Raw genomic sequence first — 26,583 nt, 5'->3', positions numbered from 1 at the left:
TACTCACCGATCCCTTTAATAGAAAGCCTATCGCCTTTTCCCAACTCTTCAGTTCATGTGTAGCCCCTATATCTTGTTCCCATTTCTGTATGTATTGCTGAATTGGGGTTTTATATGAGAGTAGTGCCCCGTATATTCTTGACACACATCTTTTACGACTATTCCCTCCCATGGCCTGCTCTAATTCTGTTTCCTCCTTTTGTAGCTCCCCTTTGGCTTTTCGAAGAATATAATCTCTAATTCTAGTGTAGTATAACAGGTGATGTGCTGGGAGATTAAATTCGTCTTGCAACTCATTATATGAACGTATTGCCCCCTCTTCCCATATTTGGTCCAATTGTCTCAACCCTCTCTGTCTCCATTGCTTATATATTTTGTCTCCCTCTTCCCATGAAAATCCCGGTGCCCCTTGTACAGTATATGCATTTTACGAAAATATGTTCTCTGTGGACAGAATTGTTGGCGTAATGTATTCCATGTCATTAATGGGTATGCAACTGTTGGGGGTAGCAATGTTGCCATTGCCCTAACCCGTTTACTGGGGAGCCAGCGTAATTCTGCTGGGTGATTAAGTCCTATCCAGTGTTTTTCAATTTGTAACCATGGTTTTTCTTCCTCAGTAATCCATGCTGCTAATATTCTTAGCTGTGCTGCTTGAAAGTACCTAAAGAAATCCGGCACTCCCATTCCTCCCTTTTTTTTAGGTTGGTATAGCATTTCTGCTTGTACTCTGGGCGGCTTATGTTTCCAAATGAACGCAAAGGTTTTTTTCTTTAGTTGTCTAAAGAATTTTTGGGGGATTTGGATTGGTAATGCTATGAAGAGGTACAAAACTTTGGGTAACAACATCATTTTTATTGCTTGTATCCGGCCTATCCAGGACAACTCCAACCTTTCCCACCTCTCTAGTTCCTGTAGTATTTCCCGCAATTTACCTGGGAAGTTTGCCTCGAAAAGAGTTTTTAGGCTAGGTGTCAAATTAACTCCCAGATATCGGATGGAGCGCTTTGTCCATCTAAATGGGTGGCGTTCTTGTAACTTATCCCTGTCTTCTGCATTTATATTTAAGCCCAATATCTCTGATTTTGTCATATTTATTTTAAATCCTGCTATTTGCCCAAATTGCCCCAATGTTTGTTCAATAGTATATAATGATCTATGAGGGTCTGTTAGAGTCAAAAGGATATCGTCAGCAAACAACATAATTTTATGTATCTTATGACCAATTTGGATCCCATGAATGGCCTCATTTGTTCTAATTACCTAGGTTAATGGCTCCATTGTGAGGGCAAAAAGCAGAGGAGAAAGTGCGCATCCCTGCCGTGTCCCCCTGTTTAATTTAAAAGTAGCCGAGCATTCCCCACTTATAATCAATTCTGCTAGTGGCTTATCATATAGACGCTGTAGCCATTTTATATATTGGCCCGTCATTCCCATTTTATGTAGAACCTTAAACATATAGAGCCAGTGCACTCGATCAAACGCTTTCTCTGCGTCGAGAGAAAGCAAGATTGTTGATTGTTGTGTGCTATTTGCCTCTTGTATTAAATGCAGTGCCCGTCTGATATTGTCAAACGTTTGTCTACCTTCTACAAAACCCATTTGATCATTCTGCACCAATTCCGGCATAAGCCTCTGTAATCGCCTGGCCAGAATTTTCGTGAATATTTTATAGTCTGTATCTAAAAGTGATATGGGTCGATATGATCCACATTGCATCGAGCTTTTCCCAGGTTTTAGGAGAATACTAATATGAGCTAACCGCCACGAGTGAGGCAATTCTTTTTGATGTTCTATCTCATTTAATACCCGAACCAATAAAGGTGCCAATAGTTTCCCAAAACATTTATAGAATCTATTCGTGAACCCATCAGGTCCTGGAGCCTTACCGTTAGGTAAGTTATGTATTGCCCATTGTACCTCTTCCAATGTAATGGGTGCAGAGAGTTCATCATTTTGAGTTGGGTCGATTTGAGGGAGCTCTATCCCTTCTAAGTAGTCTTGAATTGCTTGTGGTCCTGAATGTATATCATCTGTGTATAATTGTTTGTAGAAAGTATAGAAAGCTCGCTTAATATCATCAGTTGTAGTCAGTCGCTGTCCTGTGTTATCTTCTATTGCATGTATGTGGTTTTTCATCTTTTGTTTTTTTAATTTATATGCTAATAGCCGGGAGGCTTTATTACCAAACTCGTAATATTGCTGTTGTGTTCTTTGAAGTGTTTCCGCCACCTCTGCTAACTGTAGGTCACGAAGTTCTAATTGTACTTGTTGACATCGTTGAGCTACCCTTGCTGTATGGGTCCCTTTGGCTATGGTATGTTGTAGGTGTTCAAGCTCTACATGTAGTTGTTGTGTTTTAAGTTGTTTTTGTCTCAATCTATATGTATGTAATGATATAATCTGTCCTCTAAGGACTGCTTTAAGCCCCTCCCATAGTATGTCGTCGCTCACATCTCCCGTGTCATTATGTGTTATATAATTTTGGATGTCGGTTTCTAATTGCTTGATCACATTTGGGTCTGCTAACATACTATCATCCATGCGCCAGCGTAGTTTGGGTATTCTATTTGTTGCGCACCTTAATGTTAGCGTAAGGGGCGAATGATCAGACCAAGTTCTGCTCTGTATTTGTACCCCTTGTACTCTCTGTATCAAACTTTGTCCTCCCAGCCATAGGTCAATTCGTGAATACGATGCATGCACCGCCGAATAGTAAGTATAGCTGCGTGACATCGGGTTATAATGTCGCCATATGTCTGTCATCTGCCAACAGTTTATAAATTTGTGCAGTTTTGCTCTATCATTTCGGGCATAACACACCCCCACATTTGAGTTATCCATAATGGGGTGCAGAGTGAGATTAAAGTCTCCTCCTATTATCAGTTCCCCGTCAACATATTTTGCCAATACTTCCGACAGCTCTCCATAAAAAGAGCCTTGTTTCTCATTTGGAGCGTAAATAGTCAGCAGAGTAAAAGTCTCCGCTCCCAATCGTATGTTTAGCAAAATATATTGCCCTCCCTTATCTCTCACTATCCGTTGTAGTTGCCAGGGCAACCTCCCCGCTAAGGCTATCATGACTCCCTTTTTTTTCTTTTCAATGTGGTTCGATGCAAAATATATTTCCCGGTACCCTCCGTGTACACACAGTTTTTCGTGTGTAGGTAATAGGTGTGTCTCTTGGGCAAATATCATATCTGCTTTTAATCTAAGTGCTTCTTTAAAGAGGAGTTGCCGCTTTGCCGGTGAATTAAGGCCTTTCACATTGATAGTCATTAATTCTATTGTTCCCATCATTCCCAAATTAAAAAAAAATGAAAAAAGAGACAATATTCCAATTCTGTGATTACTCACTCCACGATGTTGACTACCAGGAGATCCTATCTCTGTTGAAATTATTGTTTGCAATATATTCCCCTTCCCCCCCAACATCCCTTCCCCTAACCAAACTACACCTTCCATAACTAGGTCAGGTGTTTCAGGAGTCTGGCAACATCCCCGCATCCCACCCTGACCTCCTATCTTTTATCATCCAACACATTTCTGTACTTTACCCAAACATTGAATTTAACATTGCATCTAGTATTGCTCAAACCATTCATTTTAGTATATCAATTAACATTTTAAACTTTACTTGTAGGAACTCGTGCTTTTTACCAACCATTAAATCATAACTGTGAGGTTACGAGAACCCTCACTCACTGTTCAGTGTTTGGCTCTGTCCAATAGGTTATGTCCTCTTTCTCTAGGTCTTTATATCCATTCTCAAGTTGCTGCCGGTTCTCCACGCCTCAATGTTGTTTCAGATCGTTGGCGCTGCAGTCTGCCTTTCCCTGCCGATGTTCTTTGCCATCTGGGTCTGTCCACTTGTCCCGATCCTGCTTTATGTCTGCTCTCGTTCGTGGTGCTCCATTCTTGGTCGGGGAAGATGGCTGCTGCTTCTTCTGTTCCTCTTATCTGGTGGAGTTTACCCTCTTTGTAGAACCGCAACGCGAAAGGGTAGCTCCATATATATTTGATGTTTTGGGAATGAAGGTATTGTGTGATTGGACGCAGTTCTGCTCTCCGGCGCAGCGTGGTGCTTGCCAGGTCTTGGTAGAGTTGGACGCGATGTGTGTCCCATGCGAATTTTGGGTGTTCCCGTGCTGGTTGCATGACTTTCTCTTTGATTTTATAATCCACAAAACATGCTATTATGTCTCTTGGCTGATTATTCCTGGTTGTTCCCAGGGATCTATGGGCCCGATCTATTGCAATATCTGCTGGGTCTATTGTAGTTTGTGATTCTTTCAGGAGCGTACTTGCCACTTGTTGCACTGTTAATTCACAGTTTGAATACTGTGGGCTCTCTGGGATACCGCGGAACCTGATATTATGCCATCGGCTCCTATTCTCGATGTCTTCCAGCTTGTCCCATAGTTGTTGGAAAGTTTTCTTGTCTTCCTCTTTCTGCTCCGTTATATTTTGAATCAAGTACATTTGTTCATCTAGGCGATCTTCCGTTTCAGCCACACGCTGCCCCAAAGCTGCAATCTCACCGCGGAGATCCTCTCCTAGCGTGTTCAGGTCAGTTCGCATTGCTTTGAGCTCCCCTGTAATTTCTTTCAGCCATTCACGTATCTCAACCAGTGGCTCCGTCTCTTCCACTAGCGCTTCGTCAGACGTGAAGAGCGGCTGCGAGCTTTGCATCGCCTTCTGCGTCGACTTCTCAAATGTTCGCTCCTCCGGCATGCTGTTCCCCTTCGGGGCGGTCTGTGATAGCGCCGTGTTTGGGCCCGTGTAAGCAAATCCCGCTAAGGATTGTTTGGACGTTCGAGCAGTCATATTCAGCTTGTTCCCGCGTCGTTCCGCCGCTGTTCCCGCTCCTGCGTTATGTTTTAATCGTGAGTTAGATGCTGTATTTCTTGATTTTAATGGTGGGACCGCCGGAGCTCTTCACTCAGGCAGCCATCTTGATGCGGTGACGTCACCAGCCCATTCCAATAGTATCTTGAAGATTAGAGTGTTTGCTTTGAAAAATATTCTTGCCTTGACTGGTAGTCAATATATTGTTTCAACCAGTCGGGTTGCACTTTCATATTTCAATTTCTTTTAAAATCAGTCTTGCAGCAATTTTAGTGTGTTTTCCTTGCACCCTATGTATGCTGCATTGCAGTAGTCTAGTTGCAATAGTATCATTGATTGGACAAGTATCCGGAAAGATTGTCTAGGGAAATAGTCTCCTATTATTTTTTTTAAATATATCTTTATTAACTCAGAACAGAGGAAATAACAGAAGAAAAAGAACATCTGAACATGTAGCAACCAAATACAACATCATACCAGTGACATGGTTATAATAGTACAATGACCACAAAGCATTCTGGCAGACAGTAATGCATCTACTCCATTCTGAATTACAATAATACCCCAGATCAAAAGTTGAAAAATAAAAATAAAGAGTAACATAAAATCAATTAAATAAATAAGCTGAAATTATATAGGATGAAATAAAATGACCAGATATGTAACATAAAATAAACTACAATAAAATCAAATCCCTGTTTCTCTCCTTAATTGGATTAGTGTGGGCCTCCTCCTATTCTCCTCCAGGGGCAGAAAGAGTGACATATCTTTGCCACAAGTTACAATATTGTCATTTGTGGAAGGATCTCACCATCCTAAGCTGGTGGAGTACCCACTCCACCATTTCACTCATAGTGGAGTGCCAGACCTTAATAGAGGGTCCCATTTCATCTGCCCAAGACTACAAAATACAGTTTTTAACTAACAGGGTGACAATAATGTGAATCTACAGTTTGCTTCGTTGAAACCTCCCAGACTTACAGGAGACCCATCTCCCACAAGCAGCACTCGATACATCCAGTTGAAAGAGCATTGCAAGGTCTTCTCAATTGTATGCAAGGCGTGAGCCCACAATTGAAATAAGGCCGGACATTTACACTTAGTGCATGTGTCAGCTTCCCGAAGACCCATCCGCTTCCCCTTCCATCGTGTTATGTATACTATATTGAAAATTTTGTATTGAATGTCCTGCAGGGCAGTATTTGAGGTGACCTTAGGGAGTTACTGAAAAAACAGCTGTAATTGTGTACTCAGAAAATCTTCAACCAGATCTAATTCCCACCTTTGTGCCAGTAGCTCCAAATAGTTGAGCTTTCTGCCATCTTTGGCCAACTGATACCATTGTGACAACCTATTCAACTTAGATGGAAAGGCCAAAAAGTCTGATCAGTTGGAGTAAATTGTGGTTTGTGTGACGACTTCTGCTGAAGGGAAAAAAGATAGTGACGTACTTGCAAGAACTAAAACAGGGAGATTCCATGCGCGCTTGAGCTGTTCAAAAGAGGGAAATACGTGCCCCCAGCCCCCATAGTTGCCCTAGATATCTGCATCCCCCACTCCTGCACTTATGAAATACCACTGTCCCCAAACCTGACAAATAGTCAGGGTTCCCCACCAAAGATAAGAAAGGGTTACACCCCTTGGCTTCACCAATGGTACAACACCACCATGACCATGTCTTTCCCAGTGGGAACAAATATGGGTTCAAAGCAAGAGTGACCACCTTCCTACTTTGCACTGAATCAAAAACAGAGAGCACATCATAAGTTTCGCTCCAGTTTTTCCAAAAATCTATAGGGGCGAATACACTAGCACCTGTATGGATTTCATGAAGCCACCTCCAGGCGGCAACATTGTAAACTCAAAAGTGTGGAAGTCTCACCCTTCCCCATTCCCTACTGGCTGTTAATTTAGAAAAAGCTATTCTAGGCCTTCTGGAATGCCAAATAAAGGAACTGCTTGTCCTGTGATAAAGAGCTTCCTCTTTCCACTGTGTCCACATAGGGACCATTTGTAGTGGATAGAGCAGCTTAGGTAAGAGGACCATCTTACATAGGGCAACTCTCCCCAAGAAGTTAATGGGAAGGTCACTCTACGCCACACACAACTTCCGTACCTGCTCTAGCTTGTCACATAAATTTAATTGATAAACCCACTTATAGTCCACACTCATACTCCTAAATATTTAATTCCTTTGGTAGTCCATGAGAGTGGAAAACCAGTGGTGGTTGTACTAGTACACAGATGTGAAATAGGCAAGGCCTCGGATTTACTAAAATTAATGCGAAGACCTGCAAAGGACCAAAATTCCTAGATAATACACATAATGACCAGAATCAAAAAAGAGGCCCTGTCAATCAACAACAGCATATCATATAAGAAGAGATTAATGTGGTATTCCCAGCCCCCTACTTCTATCCCCTTAATATTGGGGTCTTGACATACTTCCGCAGCCAAAGGTTCCAAAGCAAGGACAAAAAGGAGTGGGGAAAGTGGGCATCCCTGCCATGTCCCTCAACCTAGGTGAATGGTCTCCGTCAAAGTGTCATTAACAAGTATTTGAGTGGTAGGATTGCTGTAGAGTACCCGTAGCCAATCCAGAAAATCCTCAGTAATGCCATAACACTGCAATATCCAAAAAAGTTACTCCCACACCACCTTGTCGAATGCATTTTTGGCATCCAGGCTGGCCAGGATCTCATCCCTAGTGGTCAATCTGCCCTCATATAGAATGCAGCTCACCTTCAGAATATTTGCCAAGACGAATCATCCTTGCACAAATCCCACCTGGTCTGGGTGTATAAACTGTGGCAAAAAACAGCCCAGTTGAGAATCTAAAACTGAGGCTAAGATATTAAGGTCCTGGTTAAGCAGGGAAATGGGTCTGTATGAACACACCAGTTCAGCATCTTTCCCTGGCTTGGGCAGTACCATTGTAAAGACGTGGTTCAAAGTTGTCCCCATATTTTGGGTATCCTAAATCATGTCCGCCATCTTTACAAAAGATACCACTATGGGTTCCTGGAGAATTTTATAGAATTCAGGACCAAGCCCATGAGGGCCAGGGGTCTTAGCAATCTTGAGTTGCTTGATAACCCTCTGAATCTCATGCCCGTCCAGGGGAACATTGAGGCTTTCAAGTTGAGCTGGAGACAATGCTGGGAGGTGGAGGGATTGCAAAAATCGGGGACATGCCTGATGGGAGAAAGATCCCGATTCATATACAGATTCGTAAAAAAGTATGCAATCCCACTGAATACTTTAGTATGTATTTTACCATTAGAGGCACATATCTTACCAACATAGCTTTTGGAGGAATGGTGATGAACCAAAGAAGCCAACAACCTCCCCGTTTTATTACCCAAGAGGTGCAATTTATATTTATACAGTTTGATATCATATAGTGCTGTGAGATCTAATATTGTTTGGAGGCGTTTTTTAACTCTGAAGTATTCCGCTCAGTTCTGATTGGATGAGTGAGAAATAAATCGACAATGGAGAACCTGTAATTTGGAGGCCAGGTCCAATAGGTACTGCTCCTGCTGCTTGCGAAGACTGGCATTGAAACCTATAATGTTACCCCTAAGAACGGCCTTAGCTACTTCGCAATAGATTCAGGGCCCAGCTTCGTCCATGGAATTATCACACTCATAATCAAGCCAAACTTGACATAAAAATGTAAGGAAATTAGTGTCCTGATATAAGGTAGGGTTCATTCTCCATCTGGTTGAGTGTGTGTGTTCCCTCCCCAACCACAAAGTGGCTGTCACTGTGGAATTTTTTTTTGTTACATTTGTACCCTGTGCTTTCCCACTCATGGCAGGCTCAATGCGGCTTACATATACAGGTACTTATTTGTACCTGGGGCAATGGAGGGTTAAGTGACTTGCCCAGAGTCACAAGGAGCTGCCTGTGCCTGAAGTGGGAATTGAACTCAGTTCCCCAGGACCAGAGTCCACCACCCTAACCACTAGGCCACTCCTCCTCCTCCTCAGAATGGTCTGAAAGCTCATCTGAGTCAATAGTGGATGACAACACACTGCCGAGCAGACACCTAGATATAGTCCAAGCATGCATGGACTCCATGAGGATGGTAGAAAAATGTAAAATCGCATTCATCTCCGTGGAGATCCCACCAAGGGATATCTATATCAATCAGTGCTAGTTCCTGCAACAAAAAATTGACCCCTCTCCTAGCGTGATCCCTTGTCGGGGCTTTTGGTGGATTACAGTCAATAGTGGGATCACTAGTGATGTTAAAGTCCCCTCTGATCACTAGGGACTAATCAGCAAGGGATGTCAGTTTCGCCAGAAGAAAAGAGAAAAGTCTGTGTGAATAAATATTAGGATCGTACACACTGCAGGAGGCTACCCTGACCCTCTGCAGGTTGCCTTCAGCTATTAAATATCTACCCTCTTGGACTTGATACAGGCTATGCAGGGTAAAAGCAAGGTTAATCAAAATAGAAACCCCATGCTGCCGCCCATTATATGACACAAAAAAAAGCTCTCCCACCTAGTCCTGTTTTAATTTTAAGTGTTCCGTCACTGAGAGGTGGGTCTCCTGTATTAAGGCGGCATCAGCATGCTTTCGCTTCATAGCCTGAAGGATCCTGGAGCGCTTAATGGGCGAATATATGCCATCTACATTAAGAGATACTATCTTAAGATTTGCCATGACTGCTAATAAAATAAGTATTATTTTATTAGCAGTCACCTACCTCATTAGACCAGACTATAACCTGTATTTGTTATCAACCGAATTGGCGAACGCCATTACGGTACTATGTAAGCCACATTGAGCCTGCAAATAGGTGGGGAGTCGCCTTCAGAAAACGCACTATCTCCAGTTGGCTAGCAGATTGCATTTCCTTCACATGCCCAAGCTGGGCTGGCATTGGAGGGCCACGTCACGGCTCATAATTTCAGAGCCATGGCTGCGTCAGTGGCTCATTTAAAGTCAGCCTCCATTAAAGAGATTTGCAGGTTGGGCTATAGAGGAGTAAGGAGGGGAAGAGTTGCTGCTCTGGAGCGCCCGATTAAACTGCGTACTCATCGGCATCCAAGCCCCGCAGCACAAATAAACGCAGAGCCTTAGAAAGACCTGAACAGTGGAGAGGCGGTGTGGAAAGCTGTGGGAGTGTGGATGGCAGCGAAATTAACGCGAAAAGAGAGCCATGAAAAAGGGCGGCTCACGGAACCTAAGATGGCGAGCTCTCAATGGGCTGCAGAAATAATAACTGAAGTGCGAGCGGCAGTAGAACAAGCCATGGACACTAAGTTCCAGAGAATTATGGACAAGTTGGATGGAATGGAGGAGAGACACGTGTCCATGATGGTAGAGATACAAGCAGTGCAGCAGCGGATGGGACAGGTGGAAGCAGAGCTCCACACAATATCTACAGAGCATCCAAAGCTATCTAAAAGTATACGGGAGCTACAGGAGAAAATTGAGGACTTGAAGATTCGATCTAGGCGAAATAATCTACGCCTAGTCGGTCTCCCAGAGATCTTACCAGAACAAGATCTGCAGAAATTCCTGGAGACCTGGATTCCAAAAGCAGCGGCATTGTCAGAAATGGCAGGTGATTTCCGAGTGGAAAGGGCTCATCGACTGGGGCAGCGGGCAGCGAGAGGAGATTGTCCCAGAGTAATCATTTTTAAAGTGCTCAACTATGCCTGTTCTGTCCTCCGACAGCCTCTCACTAGTTTATAACGTGATCCTAAAATGTGTGTAATGCCTTTACTGTTATTCTCAGTCCCAAGGACTATCATTGCTGCAGTTTCCCACTGGAAAAATACATGAGTAATGCACTGTGGGTAATGTAGTTCACAGGCAGTGCAACCACACTTGTTTGGCTGTGTAAGAACTGTTACCACTGGTTGTGAGGCTGCCCAGACCTTCCCTCTCTCTCTCTCTGCCAAGCTTGGCTCTTTTGTCTTCCTGTTCAGTCTTACTATCTGTCCTCAGAGGTCAGCCAGGTATGACCTTTCCCTCCTATCTCTAGGACTACCCCTTGCTATCCGATGGCAGGCTCTGTCCCCATTGGTCTCTATCTGCTCCTCCCTGTGTGAAGCCCCACCACTTCTTTGTCCTTTCAGCCACGCGGGGCTTCTTTCACCATTATAGCCAGGGACATGGAGCTAACACCATCTGGCTCCACACAGCTCTGTCCTGCTGAGAACTCCCTGTAAAGAACCTGGTTTTTTACCCTGGGAATATCTCCTTCCAAATGAGATATCGCACATTCCAGTCACCCAGCTTTGGACTATTTCTACCTGTTCAACTACCTTCCCCACCCCCTGCAATACAACTACCTCTCTTCAGATCTCCACCTCCCACAACCTCCAAATTAAGAAGTCTCTGTATCCTGAACATCTATCTGTGAGTAAATTTATTCAATAAAAGAGACTTCATAAAATAATAGAGACTTCAGGTGATTGCTGTGCCAGGGTTATACTCCATGATATTGGGGCTTCTAATTACCAAGCTCCAAGAGTCATGACAATGCCCATAAAATGAAGATTCTGCAAGCCCTGAGAGGAGGAAATCACCTGCAATACCAAAATCAGTGAATCCTTTGTTTTCAAGACTACTCAGCAAAGTTCTCAGCTGCTCGCAGAGCATTTGTGCCAATATGCTCAAGATTATTTGAAATGAAATCCCGCTTTAGCCTTTTATACCCAGCGCGCTTGAAAGTTCAAGATGGAGGCCAAGTGCTTTATTTTGACCGCGTGGAGGAGGCAAAGACCTATGTGGATAAAATGCAGGACACCAGAATAAGGCAAGTGTAAAAGGCAATGAGTGAACGGACAGGTGTGCTACTGTGGAGATTGTTAAGACTGTCATAAAACAGCGAACAAGAATTTTGTTTTCAGTCGTGTGCCCGCTCAGTCGGAAGTTGCAATGGGCTGGATATTTGGCGGGTATCGCATGTTCTTCTAATATCCTGGAGACAGAAGACGGCCTAAGATGTTATAATTTACAGGACAAAGTGGCAATGGCCTAACTTACAGAGGCTGCCAAAGGACATAACTTCCTGCAGATAATTGCGATCAGGAAAGAAGTGGCTGAGAAGCCAAGGACTAACTGTAAGAATATTGAATGAGTGGAGATGTGAGTAAATGTATCTGTTCTTTATGTTTCCATATTAGATAAAGCAGTGGATGTGGAAGGAACATGATGCATGGATGAAAGAATTCTTAAGGGTTATGTCTTATGTTCAGGGGAGTGGAGGCAAGAGGCAGAAAGCGTCTGGAGGGTGAGGGTTTTTATGATATACATAGTAGAAGGGGGGCAGCTCTAAGTCCAGAACGGAATGGATTCGAGTGACTGAAAGGGAGGGTTGGGGGAAGAAGGGGAGGGATTGGGTGGAGGGGGGAGATTGGAGATTTGGGGGGGTTACAGAGGGGGGAAGCATTGCTCAAGGCATGTTGGGAAAATGGAACAGGGGAGAGGGGGCGGAAGGGAACACGTAAGGTCTTCGGGGGGTGGAAGCTGGGACACTCTCTCACAAAACAAACTCAGAGTTTGGAAGCATTTGGGGGTATAGGCTATAAGGAGCAATTAGGGGTAGGATAACATGTCTAAGTTAACATTTACTACTTGGAACGTTGGAGGGTTTCAGTCGCCAATTAAGAGACATAAAATTTTGAAAGTACTTAGAGATAGGGGGACCTCCGTTGCTTTTCTGCAGGAATCGCATCTTTCCACGACAGAACATGCCAAACTCAAAAGATGGTGGTTGGGTGACCTTGTAGAAGCTCCGGCAGTGGGAAGAAAGGGAGGTGTGGTAATCTTGTTCAAGAAAGGATTGCATTTAGAGATTAAGAAAGTTATCGCAGATCCAGAGGGCAGATATGTTCTGGCCTCGGTGACACTTGAGTGTCAACCTATACTGTTGTGTAACCTATATGCCCCTAATACATTTGATCGAGAATTTTATACATAGGTAATCAGACAGATACTAGACTTAGGTGATATTCCAATAGTATTGGGAGGAGATTTAAACGATGTGGCAGACCCTAAGATAGATCTCAGCCTACAGATAGAGAACTAGCAAGGACAGTGAGAGGGGTGAACGTATTAGGGTCATCTTTGGGACTAGTGGATACGTGGCGAACTCTCAGTCCCTTAGAGAGGGACTTCACACACATGTCAAGGGCTCACTCCACGATGTCCAGGATAGATTATCTGCTAATCTCCAGAGAACTTTTCACACAAGTAGAAAGTACAAAGATAGGCCCTATTATGATTTCTGACCACGCTTGGGTAGAGTTGGGTCTACAGGGAGGTCGATCTAGGCAGCCTGAGAGTGGCTGGAGATTCCCTTCTCACCTATATATGGATAGTAAATTTCTACCATTCTTGCTTTCTATGTGGCAGCAATACAAAGTTGACAATGAACAACATAGGTCGGAAGTTACATTGTTTTGGGAGACAGCAAAAGTGGTTCTCCGGGGAGAAATTATTTCTTATGTGAGCTTCCAGAGGAAGGTGAGAAAACGAGAAATTTTTCGGTTAGAAAAACAAGTAACCTCCTTAAGACAGCAGTATGGTGTAAGCCATTCACTGCGAGTAAAGAAGCAACTGTTGGAAACCCAACAAGCTCTAAATGAGTTAATACATACAGAGGCAAAGAAATCCTGGGCTTTTTATAAATACGCAAATAAGGGCAGCGCTCTTCTGGCTAGATTAGCAAAGGGTGGTTTGGGCCAAAGTAAGATAACCACATTGGTGGATTCTAGAGGGATACGGGTGAATGAAGATAGGGCAATAAATAAAGTGCTTAGGGACTTTTTTACTAAATTATATGAGTCCCACCATTCTCAGTTGGTAGATAGTGAGATCTGTTTGAATAGTATAGACCTGCCACAGATATCGCATGAAGAGTTGTCACAGTTGAGTGCCCCAATAGACAAAGAGGAAGTGGCATGGGTAATCAAGCAAAGTGCTGTTGGAAAAGCGCCGGGTCCGGACGGGCTACGTAACGAGTTTTATAAGCTACTACAAGACGATATTAGTCCAGTATTGCCAGAAGTCTTTCAGTCCAGCAAGAAAAGCTCCCAGTGCACTTGAACACAGCACAGATAATAGTACTACGAAAACCCGGTAAACCGGAGGACCAACCAGAATCCTATCGCCCCATTTCATTGCTCAATACTGAGGTAAAGCTATTGGCCAAGATATTGGCAAACAGACTGGCGAGAGTTCTACTGTCATTGGTAGCAGAGCCTCAAGTGGGGTTTACACAGGGGAGGGTAATAGCCAAAAATATAATACGGATCCTAGCGGCTTTAGAGACAATTAGATTGGAAGGGCACCCAGATCAGTTTCGACGCTGAAAAAGCATTTGATAGTGGACTGGGGCTTTTTGTTTGGGATATTAAAGGTTTATGGGATAGAAAGCTGGTTCAATAGGGCCGTACAAACACTATATGAGGACCCGGAAGTGTGTGTGTGCGCCAATGGAATTGTTTCAGATAGATTTCAGATCAGAAGAGGGACTAGGCAGGGATGCCCGCTCTCCCCCTTATTGTTAGTTTTAACCTTAAATCCGTTGATGAGGGAGTTACAGCTTAATTCTGATGTGACAGGGGTGCATATAGGGGACTTTCTCTTTAAAACAGCTGCTTTTGCAGATGACTTATTGGTATTAATAACTGAGCCTAGGGATTCCCTGCACTATCTCATTGAGAGCTTAGAGGAGTACGGGGATTTTTCTGGTTTCAGGTTGAATCTATCAAAATCAGAAGCGTTGGCAAGCTTAGATGATCTGAGGAGATCGTGGGGAGAGGGGTTCCCATTACGATGGGCAAAAGAATCGTTAAAGTATTTAGGGATACAACTGACAATGGATCCGTCAAAATTATATGAAACCAATGTTTCAAGGTTTCTCCGGGAGACGAGGGAGCAGCTGATGAACTGGGCTAACTTGCCATTTTGGGCCGATTACATCTGTTCAGAATGATGGTTTTTCCTAGATGGCTTTATGCATTACAGACCCTTCCTCTGTGGTTGTTAAAAAAGGACTTAGAAGCGCTCAGGAAATTAGTGGTGAAATTTTGTGTGGGGGGGGGAGGGAAATCTAAAGTGAGGTGGAAGTATTTGTTAGGGGCACAAAAGATGGGTGGCTTAGGGTTCCCAGATATCAGGAAATATAATGAGGCGTGCCTGCTAAGGCACTTGAGAGACTGGTTGATGGATTCAGATGTTTATACGCATGTGGAACTAGAGCGTGCTTTCTTCTGGCCTTGGAATATGATTTCCTTACTGCATTCTCCAAGGAGAGACTTGCCGGAAAGAGTACGGGGGAGTGTCTTGTTAAAGTCCTTGTGGTATCTTTGGAAGACGGTGCTCCCACTCTGGGGGCAGGATAGCAGGGGAAGTGTATGGTTGCCATTGATGGGGGATATGTTTCATTTAGGCCTGGAGATGAAAATGTGGTTTTTCGATCATTGGTGGATAGGGGAATTCACTCTTTGGAAAATCTGGTAATGGAGGATGGATCACTGCTTTCGTACACACACTTCTTGGTGAGATGTGGGCAGGGGACAGCAGCCTGGTTGGCGTATAGGCAGCTGTCTCATTATGTGAGCACACTACCACCAGATAGTCTGCGCCTACAGTTCGGGAGACAATTAAGAGAATTGTTAGAAGGAGATGCAGCGGGGCAAATTTCAGTGTCTTGGTTTTATGGTCGGTTGGGTAGGTTATCATTGAACCGGGATTTGACATAGGTTGCAAACAGCTGGAGTATAGAGTCGGGCAAAAACATCTCCACACAATTGATATTGTCAGCCCTTCAGAGTGAGGTGACCATGGTACATAATGCAGAATTACAGGAGTGTCACTTTCGCACTATTCATCAAGCATATTTTTCTCAGCGACAAGCTTTTCGGGCGGGAGTATCGGATACACAGCACTACAGGAAGTGTCACCGGTTAGAGGCAAATTTTTTTCATGGTATCTGGCAATGTAGATCGATCTCACTATTCTAGTCGGCGATTGGCAGGTACTTGAATAGAGTGCTGGGGCAAGCAATAACTCTAACCTTTGAAAGAGCGATATTTAGTGCACCTAGGCTATGGATGGGAGTTACAAAAGGGGAGAAATTGTTCCTTGGAAAGGCTTGTATATTGGGGAAAAATGCATTCCACCCACCCACCTTTTGGCACTGGAGGAATAGACTTCACGAATTGTTGGCTTGAGAATCTAGAGGGGCAGGTCTGTCGCCGGGAAGGCAGCGGAGGTTCCTAGCAGTGTGGGGGGGCCCATATAAATACCATTTCACCGAGGGCAAGGAGTCATATTTTGAATAGGCTCCCATGGAATAAATGAAGGGAATTTGGAGTTTTGAGCAGTGCTTGGGGGGGGGGGGATATTTGGGGAAGGGGGAGAAGAGCTCTGGGACAAGGAGATTAGGGACAAGTTATGGTTCTGTTAACAAGGTTTGTTTATTTGTTATATTAACCATGTATCAACGCACTTCATGTTGATAGGTTACGCTGTAAGGAAATGTATTAGTATTGTATGTTGACATCATTACTTAACTGTTGAAGTATTAACATACCTGAGGAGGGGAGGAAGGGGGGTTCGGGGGGATGGGAGAAAATTGTTAAAATACAAGGTTGATGACAGGAATTTTTTCAATTTTTCTTCTGGTGAATGAAAGGATGCTGGCAATTTACACGTCAGTTGTTGTATGTCTATAAGTTATTTGTCATCAATAAAAATGTTGAAACATAAAGAGATTTGCAAAGCTGCGACGTGGTCTTCAGTCCACACTTTCACATCACTTTACAGTTCCAAATTTGTATTGTTTTGGATATTTATTACAATTTTACTGTAACTAATATTTGATTTTAGCTGTTTAATAAGGATTTTTCTTATTATATCAATATTTCTTTCTAGAATCACATCAAATCAGTAGATTCTGGTGAGACCAATTTAGAAGGAGCAGTGGGTAAGTGCATCTCAGGGCATTATCATTTTCTAGTATAAAGGTCAGTTTAACACAGAAGTTAATTGTGTCACTGAATGCCCTAAAGTAATCCAATGATTTTTCTTATGCTCAGGGCAAGCTGCATCAGAAGAATTGATCAGGACAGCTTTATCAGTATTCGAAGCTATAATACAGCATCCAGTCTTGTTGACATTTCACCACTTGACAGTAAGCCTTGGCAGCACATGAAACAGTAGTCTCATACTTATTGGCAGCATTTCACTAATAAATAGGATGCTGCAAAGTAGTAGTTTTCATGGTCATGCCTTAAATAATTTATGATAGTAAAAAATTGCTTCAGTATTCAGTTTATAATAAAGAATTTTGCCTGGTTTAGGGAGAAAGCCAAATGACAATCTGAAGCATTTGAATATGAAGGGGATAATTTTATAAAGATTTTTTCATGTATGAAGGAGCTTTTATAAAATTACCTCCGAGTTACATAAGTACATAAGTATTGCCATACTGGGAAAGACCAAAGGACCATCTAGCCCAGCATCCTGTTTCCAACAGTGGCCAATCCAGGTCACAAATACCTGGCAAAATCCCCCAAAAGTACAAAATATTTTACACTGCTTATCCCAGAGTTACATTTGTAAAAGTATATTCAGTGCCAAGAAAGTGCATACTTTTACATGATAAGACACTTTTAAGGGTGAAGTTTGGACAGAGCATGGGTTGACTCATGATTTATGCATGCCCATTTTTGCCTTCTCCCAGGCAGGTATAAATGTTTATGGCTTTAATCTAGACACCATTTCTGATGTTTTGTCCCTACTATTTTATAAAAGCACATAGGTGCTTATGTGTCTTTATGTAATAGGAGGCTTATCAACTAATTGAGCAGCTTGAGGAAGGGATCCAAAATAGTTAGCTGGATCAGAAATTAGTTTACTTCTTCCCCCGAGTGTTGGACTGACGCTAAACGTAGACGGGTAAATTCCCCGTCTGAGGGTGGCGCCTCTCCCTTTTCCCCCCTGCAGTCAGGCTGTGGGGAATCTGAGGGGTCTGGCAGGCTCTCATGGACGGATGATCCCGATGAGGGTGCCTGTTTGCCACAGGACATGGATGATCCTAAATCGGTGCGGATTTTCCACCATGATGAGTTGCCAGCTCTCATTTCTGACGCCTTGCACGCCCTTTCTATTGAAGATCCGGCCGAGGGCGATGCCTTCTCTGTTAATCCTAGGATGGCCTAGCCTTCTCGGGCTTTTCCTGTGCATGACTCCATCCAAGAGCTTATTTCAGCTCAGTGGTCTGACCCTCATGGGCCTTTGAAGGTAGCCAGGGCTATGGGTCAGCTTTACCCTCTGAGTGAGGATCACTTGGCCCTGTTTGGGATGCCTAAAGTGGATGCGTTGGTCACGGCCGTGACTAAAAGGACCACTCTCCCAGTGGAGGGAGGGGTCGCTTTGAAAGTTATGCAGGACCAGCGGCTAGAATCCGCGCTGAAGCAGTCCTTTGAAATCTCGGGCCTTTCCTTAAGGGTGGCTATTTGCAGTTCCTATGCAGCCCGGGCCTGCCTTTCCTGGTTGCAGCAGGTGGTTGATCAGCCCGAGGAGGGTGCGGGTTCCCTCTCTGAGGTTGGCCCGAGTATGGATTCTGCCCTGTCCTTTTTGGCTGATGCCCTTTATGATCTGGTCAGAGCTTCGGCTAAGCAGATGTCTGTGGCGGTTTCTGCCCGCCGCCTTCTTTGGCTGCGGCATTGGGCAGCTGACATGGCCTCTAAGCAAAGGCTGGTGAGGTTACCCTTTTGGGGCCTTCTGTTATTTGGAGAGGAATTGGAGAAGATTGTTAAAGACCTAGGGGACTCTAAGTCTCAACGGTTACCTGAGGATAGGCTGAGGCCTTCTTCTAAAAGTCCTGTGTTTCCCTCCTCTTCCAGGCCAAGTTTCCGGAAAGCTCGCAGGTATCGCCCGGGGCGCTCTGCTGGGGTTTCTTAACGTGTCCGTTTTCAGCAGAGGAACTCCTTTCGCTCAGACAAACGTTCCGCAGCGGCCGGCCAACAGCCAGGAGTTCAGGGGCGTCCTCCACAATGACAGAACATCGGTCCACTCGTCGATTCCTGCAGTAGGGGGTCGTCTTTCCCTCTTCCTCGAGGAGTGGACCAAGATTTCTTCGGATCAGTGGGTCCTGGACCTGATCAGAGAAGGTTACTGATTGGAATTCGGTGCCCCGGTGAGAGACGTCAAACGGGCGGCGGTAGAGGAGACCTTGCAAGTCTTGCTGCAGCTCTGAGCGGTGATTCCGATGCATCCCGCCGAACGCGGCTGCGGTCACTACTCTATTTACTTTGTGGTCCCTCGAAAAGGCGGGTCTTTCAGACCGATCCTCGACTTACGAAGAGTCGAGGCACTAAGAGTGCGACACTTTCGCATGGAAACCCTGTGCTCTGTCATTGTGGCGGTACAGCCAGGAGAGTTTCTCATGTCTCTGGACTTCAAGGAAGCTTACTTGCACATTCCTATTTGGCCTCCACATCAGCGGTTTCTCCAGTTTGTGGTTTTGGGCCAACATTTTCAGTTTCGGGCCTTGCCTTTCGGCCTAGCCACAGCTCCCCGTACCTTTTCCAAGGTGATAGTGGTGGTAGCTGCTTTTCTCAGGCGAGAGGATATCAGAGTTCACCCATATCTCGACGACTGGTTTATCAGGGCGGATTCGGCAGACGAGAGCCGTCTCACCATGACCAGAGTTATAACGGTTCTTCAGACTCTGGGCTGGGTGATCAATTTGCCCCAAAGTCACCTGACCCCCTCTCCGTCTCTCGAGTATTTGGGGGTCCGGTTCGACACAGCTTTGGGGTTCGTCTTTCTCCCCGACCACAGGCGATGCAAGCTTCAGAATCGGGCCCTCGAGCTTGGGACTTTGTTCAGCTCCTGGGGTCGATGACGGCCACCATAGAGGTGGTTCCCTGGGCAAGAGCTCACATGAGGCCGCTGCAGATTGCTCTGCTTCAGCAATGGTCTCCGCTATCCCAGGAATATCAACACAGACTAATGTGGCTCCCTGAGGCCCGGCTCAGTATGGATTGGTGGCTCTCCAACGGGATGCTGCGACAGGGAATGCCGCTCGCGCTTCCTTCTTGGTGCCTGGTGATAACAGATGCCAGCCTTTCGGGCTAGGAAGCTATGCTCAGGGTCAGTGGACACCCGTGGAAGTGGGGTGGTCCATCAATCGCTTGGAACTGAGGGCGATATTCCAGGCTCTTCTGGCCTTCCACAAGACTCTGAAGGGGCTTCCTGTCCGAGTTCTGTCAGACAACACGACAGCGGTGGCTTACATCAATCGTCAGGGTGGCACTGCAGGGCCCTGGCCGCGGAGGCTGCTCAGATTTTCCACTGGGCCGAGCTCCACTTGCATCTGCTGTCCACAGCTCACATAGCAGGTCAGAGCATCGTGCAAGCCGATTTCCTCAACAGACATCAAATCGACCCAGCGGAATGGGAACTGGCAGAGGAAGTTTTTCTTCAGATTTGTGCCAAATGGGGGACTCCCGGATTGGATCTAATGGTGTCAAGTGCAAACGCCAAAATCCCGCGCTTTTTCAGCAGAAGGAGAGATCCTCGCTCGGCGGGGTTGGATGCACTGGCTCAACCCTGGCCCTCGGGCCTCCTGTATGTGTTCCCTCCTTGTCCCTTGATAGGGCGAGTCCTCCTGTGGATTTGTCTGCACCGAGGATTGGTGATTCTCATTGCGCTGGATTGGCCAAGGTGTCTGTGGTACGCGGATCTCCGTCGGATGCTGGTGGAGGCTCCACTTCCTTTGCCTCTGGTGCCGAGCCTGTTGGTTCAGGGTCCGGTGACTATGGAGGATCCTTGCCGATTTGGTCTTACGGCCTGGCTCTTGAGAGGGCGCAATTGAGAGACAAGGGCTACTCTAACAAGGTCAACTCCACTCTCTTGCAGGCCCGTAAGCGGTCTACCTCCGCAGCTTATGCTCGGATCTGGCGCAAGTTTGAGGCGTGGTGTGTTTCAAAAGCGGTCATACCAACATGGGCTACAGTCGCGCAGGTACTGGACTTTTTGCAGGACGGCTTACAAAAAGGCCTGGCTTGCAATTCCCTTCGGGTTCAAGTGGCAGCGTTGGCATGCTTCCGAGGGAAAGTCTCTGGCTTGTCCCTTGCTGCTCATCCGGAGACTGTCCGATTTCTCAGAGGGGCGCTTCGGCTCCGTCCTCCCGTGCGGTCGCCGTGTCCGGCCTGGAACCTGGGGCTGGTGTTGAAGGCTCTTCAGCGTTCGCCTTTTGAGCTGCTTAGGCGCGTATCTGAGCTTCAGGCGCTGTCCTGTCGGGACCCTTTTCTACAGTTCTCGGAGTCCGGGGTAACGGTACGTACAGTGCCTTCCTTCCTGCCTAAGGTGGTTTCAGCGTTTCACCTGAACCAGCCCATTTTTCTACCTTCCTTTTCTAGGGAGGACTTTCCGGATTCCTTTGGGCAATTGCGTTTTTTTTAATGTCTGCAGGCCTCTGTTCCAGTATCTGCAGATGCCAAATGACTTCAGGACTTCTGATCACCTTTTTGTATTGTTGACAGGTCCTCGACGTGGGTGTACGGCATCTAAGGCCACTATAGCCCGTTGGCTCAGGAAAGTCATTTTTTCTGCGTATCTGCTTTCAGGGTGGTCTCCACCTGAAGTGTTTGAAGCGCATTCCATGAGAGCGATTTCCTCCTCGTGGGCTGAAACGGGTGTCCTTTCTCTTCAAGAGATCTGCCATGCGGCTACTTGGGCTTCTCAGCTGTACGGCATTACAGACTGGATGTTGCAGTGAAGCAGGACGCGCATTTTGGAGCACAGGTGCTTGCTCACGGAGTTGCTTGTTCCCACCCTATGTAGGGAGTGCTTTTGTACATCCCATCAGTTAATGGATTCATCTCCTGCTGATGACAAGGAAGGGAAAATTAGGTTCTTACCTTGGTAATTTTCTTTCCTTTTATCACAGCAGATTAATCCATGATCCCTCCCTGTCAGGTTTGTTTGTTTGTTCAGATCTTTCATGCAGATATTGTATCTCATCGGGAGTAGTTGAAGACCACTTCTCAGAGTTTCTACATGCTGTTCTATTGCAGGAGGTTGAGATAGTCCCTCCTTTGTTTGGTTATTGCTCCGGTTCTGGGGCATTTGTTCACTGTGAGGAAAGTGTACGATGTTTTACCTTTCTTATTCACTCTGCTTTGGAAGTTTCATATACTGAAGGCAGAAGGGTCACTGTCCAGCTTATTTTCGAAAGAGAAAGACGCCCTTATTTCGACCCAAATCAAGAGATGGGTGCCTTTCTCTCATGGGTGCCCAAATCGGTGTAATCGAAAGCCGATTTTGGGCACCTCCAACTGCAGTCTGTCGCGGGAACAAAGTTGACGGGAGCATGTCGGAGGCGTGGTGAAGGCGGGACTGAGGCATGTTTATCGGCCGAGGATAGATGGGCGCCCTCGACCGATAATGGAAAAAAGAAGAGCTGCAGTAGCGAGAATTTGGGCCGCTTTTTTGGACCCTTTTTTTCACGAACAAGTCCCCAAAAAGTGCCCTAACTGCCCAGATGACCACCGGAGGGAATCGGAGATGGCCTCCCCTGACTCCCCCAGTGGTCACTAACCCCCTCCCACCAAAAAAAAAAAGAACTTTAAAAACTTTTTTTTTCCAGCCTGTATGCCAGCCTCAAATGTCATACCTAGCTCCATCACAGCAGTATGCAGGTCCCTGGAGCAGTTCTTAGTGGGTGTAGTGGACTTCAGGCAGGTGGACCCAGGCCCATCCCCTCCCTACCTGTTACACTTGTGCTAGTAAATGGGAGCCCTCCAAACCACCCCCAAAACCCACTGTGCCCACATCTAGGTGCCCCCCTTCACCCATAAGTGCTATGTTAATGGTGTAGATTTGTGGGGAGTGGGATTTGGGGGGATTTGGGGGGCTCAGCACCCAAGGTAAGGGAGCTATGAACTTGGGAGGTATTTTAATTTTTTTTTTAACTTTTTACAAGTGCCCCCTAGGGTGCCTGTTTGTTGTCCTGGCATGTGAGGGGGACCAGTGCAGTACGAATCCTGGCCCCTCCCATGACCAAATGCCTTGGAGTTGTTTGTTTTTGAGCTGGGCGCCTTCGGTTTCCATTATCGCTGAAAACCGATACCGCCCAGCTCAAATCTGCCCAAATCCGGTCCGGCACCAACTGTATTATCGAAACGAAAGATGGACGCTCATCTTTTTCAAAAATACGGTCTGTCCCGCCCCTTCGTGGACCCGTCCTCGGAGATAGACGCCCATGGAGATGGGCGTCCGCGTTCGATTATGCCCCTCTGTGTCTTTTCAGTGTTCCATCCACCCTCTGGTAGGCGGATACAACCCATCAGTTAATGGATTCATCTGCTGTGATTAAAGGAAAGAAAATTACCAAGGTAAGAACCTAATTTTCCCATTGTGGGTACAAGATAAGCCACCTTCTCATTGGTTATGGAGGAATAAATTGCATGAGTTACTTCTAATGGAACTTTGCAATGACAACCATTCCTTTAAATGACAAACACTTTTCTTTTTGATCTGTGATGCATATATTCAGGTGCTCCCTTCCAGGGCACAAAGTCTTATTTTAAATCAGTTAGGTAAGTTTCATTCACGGGCAGCAGGTGTTCTAATTGATCAACTTCCTGATCCTAGTGTGGAGGGGAGGGGGAGGGGAGGTTAGGTTAGCTGTCTATCCTTGTTGAGTAGGTTGTGATAGGCTATTTACTTATTTTAAAAATGTATAGTCCACTTACACCCTAGGCAGATTACAAAAAACACACATAATAAAAACAAGGCTGTGAGAATTGTAAGAGGTTGTGGGTCATCCACCAACAAGAAGGGTCCACACAGTACTTGGCTAAGATGGCCGCCAGGTAGGAAGCTCCGTGGTGAGCTCTGGAGGTCCTAGGGAAAAGGACTTACCTGCGCTGTTCTGGACCACCCTAGTTCGGACCAGAACGGACCAAGACCACAGCAGAACCTAATAGGAGACTACGAGTGGACTGTGACAGTCTTGGTGAGCGCCAACGTGGACGAGCGACTCCGAAGCTGCCTGCTACCAGCTACCTCGTGGCTTCACCTTGACCTCGTGGCTCACTTCACCGAGAAGTGAGCCCTAGCGCCACTGTTGCACCCCCCGGCAGGAATTGCCCGGGAGTTGAGACACAGCGGAGAGAGGTGAGTGTCCGCCAGCGGCTTCCGACACTGGACGCAGATCGCCGGGCCACTTCTGCCCGGGAGACGCTGATCTTCCTTCCTAGTCGGCCGCTCGCGTTACGCGCCCGTCCCTGCCCGGTCTAGCCAGACAGGAGTCGGGGCCGGAGACCCGCGGTGCTGTGGAACCTGCCCCAGTCCCATCAACCCGACCACGCGGACGCGACCTGCTGCGTGGCGGCGCCTGAAGCGCCCAACCGGGAGACTCCATCGCCGGCCAGCACCACTTGTCCAGGTCCAGACGTCGGGCTAGCATGGTGGAACAGATCTCCTTTGACTGCCAAGACTAAGGTGATTCAGGTTTTCTGCCACAGATCGTTCCAGTCCGTCTTTTTCCTGCGTGTTCTGGTCCTGCTACTCAGCCCTCCTCTGTTCCAGCCCACCTGATCCAGCTTGTTCCGGAGTGTTTCGGCCCTGCTGCCCAGCTGATCCAGCTTGTTCCGGAGTGTTTCATCCCTGCTGCCCAGCTCTCCTCTGCTCCATCTTGTTCCAGTCCACCTGATCCAGCAAGCTCGCTCCAGTCCTGCTTGTTCCAGAGTGTTTCAGCCCTGCTACCCAGCTTTCCTCTGCCCCATCTTGTTCCAGTCCACCTGATCCAGCCAGCTCCAGCTCGCTCCAGTCCTGCCACCCAGCCGCAGTCCGTCGGATCCAGCTTCTTTCTTTGTTCCAGCTACCTGCTACCTGCTCCTGCCTCTCCCTGCTTGTTCTAGCTACCTGCTCCAGCTTGCCGCAGTCCGTCGAACCCAGCTTCTCCCTGCTCACTCCAGCCACAGCTTATACCAGCCATCTACTCCAGCTTGCTCCAACCCGCCTACTACCTGCTCCAGCTTACTGCAGTCCGTCGAATCCAGCTTCTCCCTGCTTGTTCCAGCCATAGTCCGTCGGTTCCAGCTTCTCCCAGCTTCTCCCTGTTTGTTCCAGCCATCTGCTCCAGCCTGTTCCAGCCCGCCTGACCCAGCTCACCCCAGTCCATCTGCACCAGCCTGTTCCAGTCCGCCTGATCCAGCTCCTCCCTGTTGTGCCAGACATCTGCTCCAGCTTCCTCCAGCCTGCCTGATCCAGCTTATTCCAACCCGCCTGCTCAGCTTCCCCCTGTTGCACCAGTCCTTCTGCTTCAGCAGTACCAGCCCGCCTGATCCAGCTTGTTCCTGTCCACCTAATCCAGCCTCTCCCTGCACGTTCCAGCTTGTTCCAGCTACCTGCTCCGGCTTGTTCCAGCTCCTTGCTCCAGCTTGTCCCAGTCCATCGGATCCAGCTTATTCCAGCTACCTGCTCCAGCTTGTCCCAGCCCGTCGGATCCAGCTTATCCCTGCCTGTCCCAGTCATCTGTTTCATTGACTCAAGGCGCTACCTAAAATCCTACTGCTCTGTATCTTGTTGCAATTCTACTACCTAATTGCTATTTAAATTCTGCAATATTGTAGACTTTGAGGCTTAACTGCACCTCACAGCAAATCCTTGTTTTATCTGCCTTATTAATTGCCGCTTTACAATCTGCTATATTGCTAGCATTTAAGCTTAGCTGCATCTCACTGTTATCTACTTTAATTGTTAATTGAACTACATTTAACATTTAGGCGTAGCTGCATCTCATTATATCTACTTTAACTATTGATTGAACTGCTTTATGCTAATGTTTAAATCCTCAAGTTGTTATCTCGACATACCTCTGATGCATATTAATTATTGATGTAACTGCTTTAATGCTAATGTTTAAATCCTCAAGTTGCTACCTTAAGTTGTACATATAGGACTGCTGTCCCAGTCCTAGCCTTCCTGCCTTCCTCCTCTACTCCTATCACCTCACCCACTTCACATCTATCCACATCCACCTTAGCCCTATATATGGCCCCTATACACATTCTCTTCATCGCCCTGTCCCTTCCTAACATCTTCCCCCCTCCCCTTCCACTGTCTACCTCATGAACTCATTGCCCACCCTGGTCCCCTCCCGTCCTGCTCATTACTCCCCTACCCTACCTCCCCCCACCCCCCACCACCTCCCCAGCTCTCCTGCCCCCCTCATCATTCCTAGCTCTCAACCTTCTACACTTCCTCCCCACCATTAACCCATCCCCATTCCTCCTCAGCACATCCTGTCTTTGTCATCTTCGTCGACCCTCCTCCACACTCTCCTACTCCTTCTCCTACTTTCCGCAGGTGACATCAATCCCAATCCAGGTCCCCCTCACCTCTCCTCTCCATCTCCACGTAACCGATCCCAGAATGCCTCCAATCTCATCTCTATTCCCCTTCTCCCCCCCCCGCTTCCCTCCCCTTCTCATGTGCCCTATGGAATGCCCACTCAGTATGCAACAAACTCTCCTTCACCCACGATTTATTCATCTCCCGTTCCCTTCAACTGCTCGCTTTAACTGAAACTTGGATAACCCCTAACGACACTGCCTCAATCGCAGCCCTATGCCATGGAGGATACCTTTTCTCCCACACTCCCCGCCCAGATGCACGCGGTGGAGGCGTTGGATTTCTTCTCTCACCCTCCTGTAGTTTCCAACCCCTCCTCC

At 46.5% G+C, this 26,583-nt stretch overlaps 1 protein-coding gene across 1 annotated transcript in view; it reads left to right on the top strand.

The window, feature by feature from the left end:
* ULK4 (unc-51 like kinase 4) overlaps positions 1-26,583 on the top strand; it is a gene marked incomplete in the record, with an annotated part of 1,752,451 nt that overhangs the window by 1,232,348 nt on the left and 493,520 nt on the right. The window contains 2 exon segments of the mRNA XM_030209369.1: positions 16,763-16,814; positions 16,927-17,021. Coding sequence (XP_030065229.1) covers positions 16,763-16,814; positions 16,927-17,021 — 147 coding nt within the window.

This window comes from Microcaecilia unicolor, chromosome 1, assembly GCF_901765095.1.
Source record: "Microcaecilia unicolor chromosome 1, aMicUni1.1, whole genome shotgun sequence".
Classification (NCBI taxonomy): Eukaryota; Metazoa; Chordata; class Amphibia; order Gymnophiona; family Siphonopidae; genus Microcaecilia; species Microcaecilia unicolor.
The sequence above is the reverse complement of the archived record's forward strand: the minus strand, read 5'-3'. Positions and strand labels throughout refer to the sequence as shown.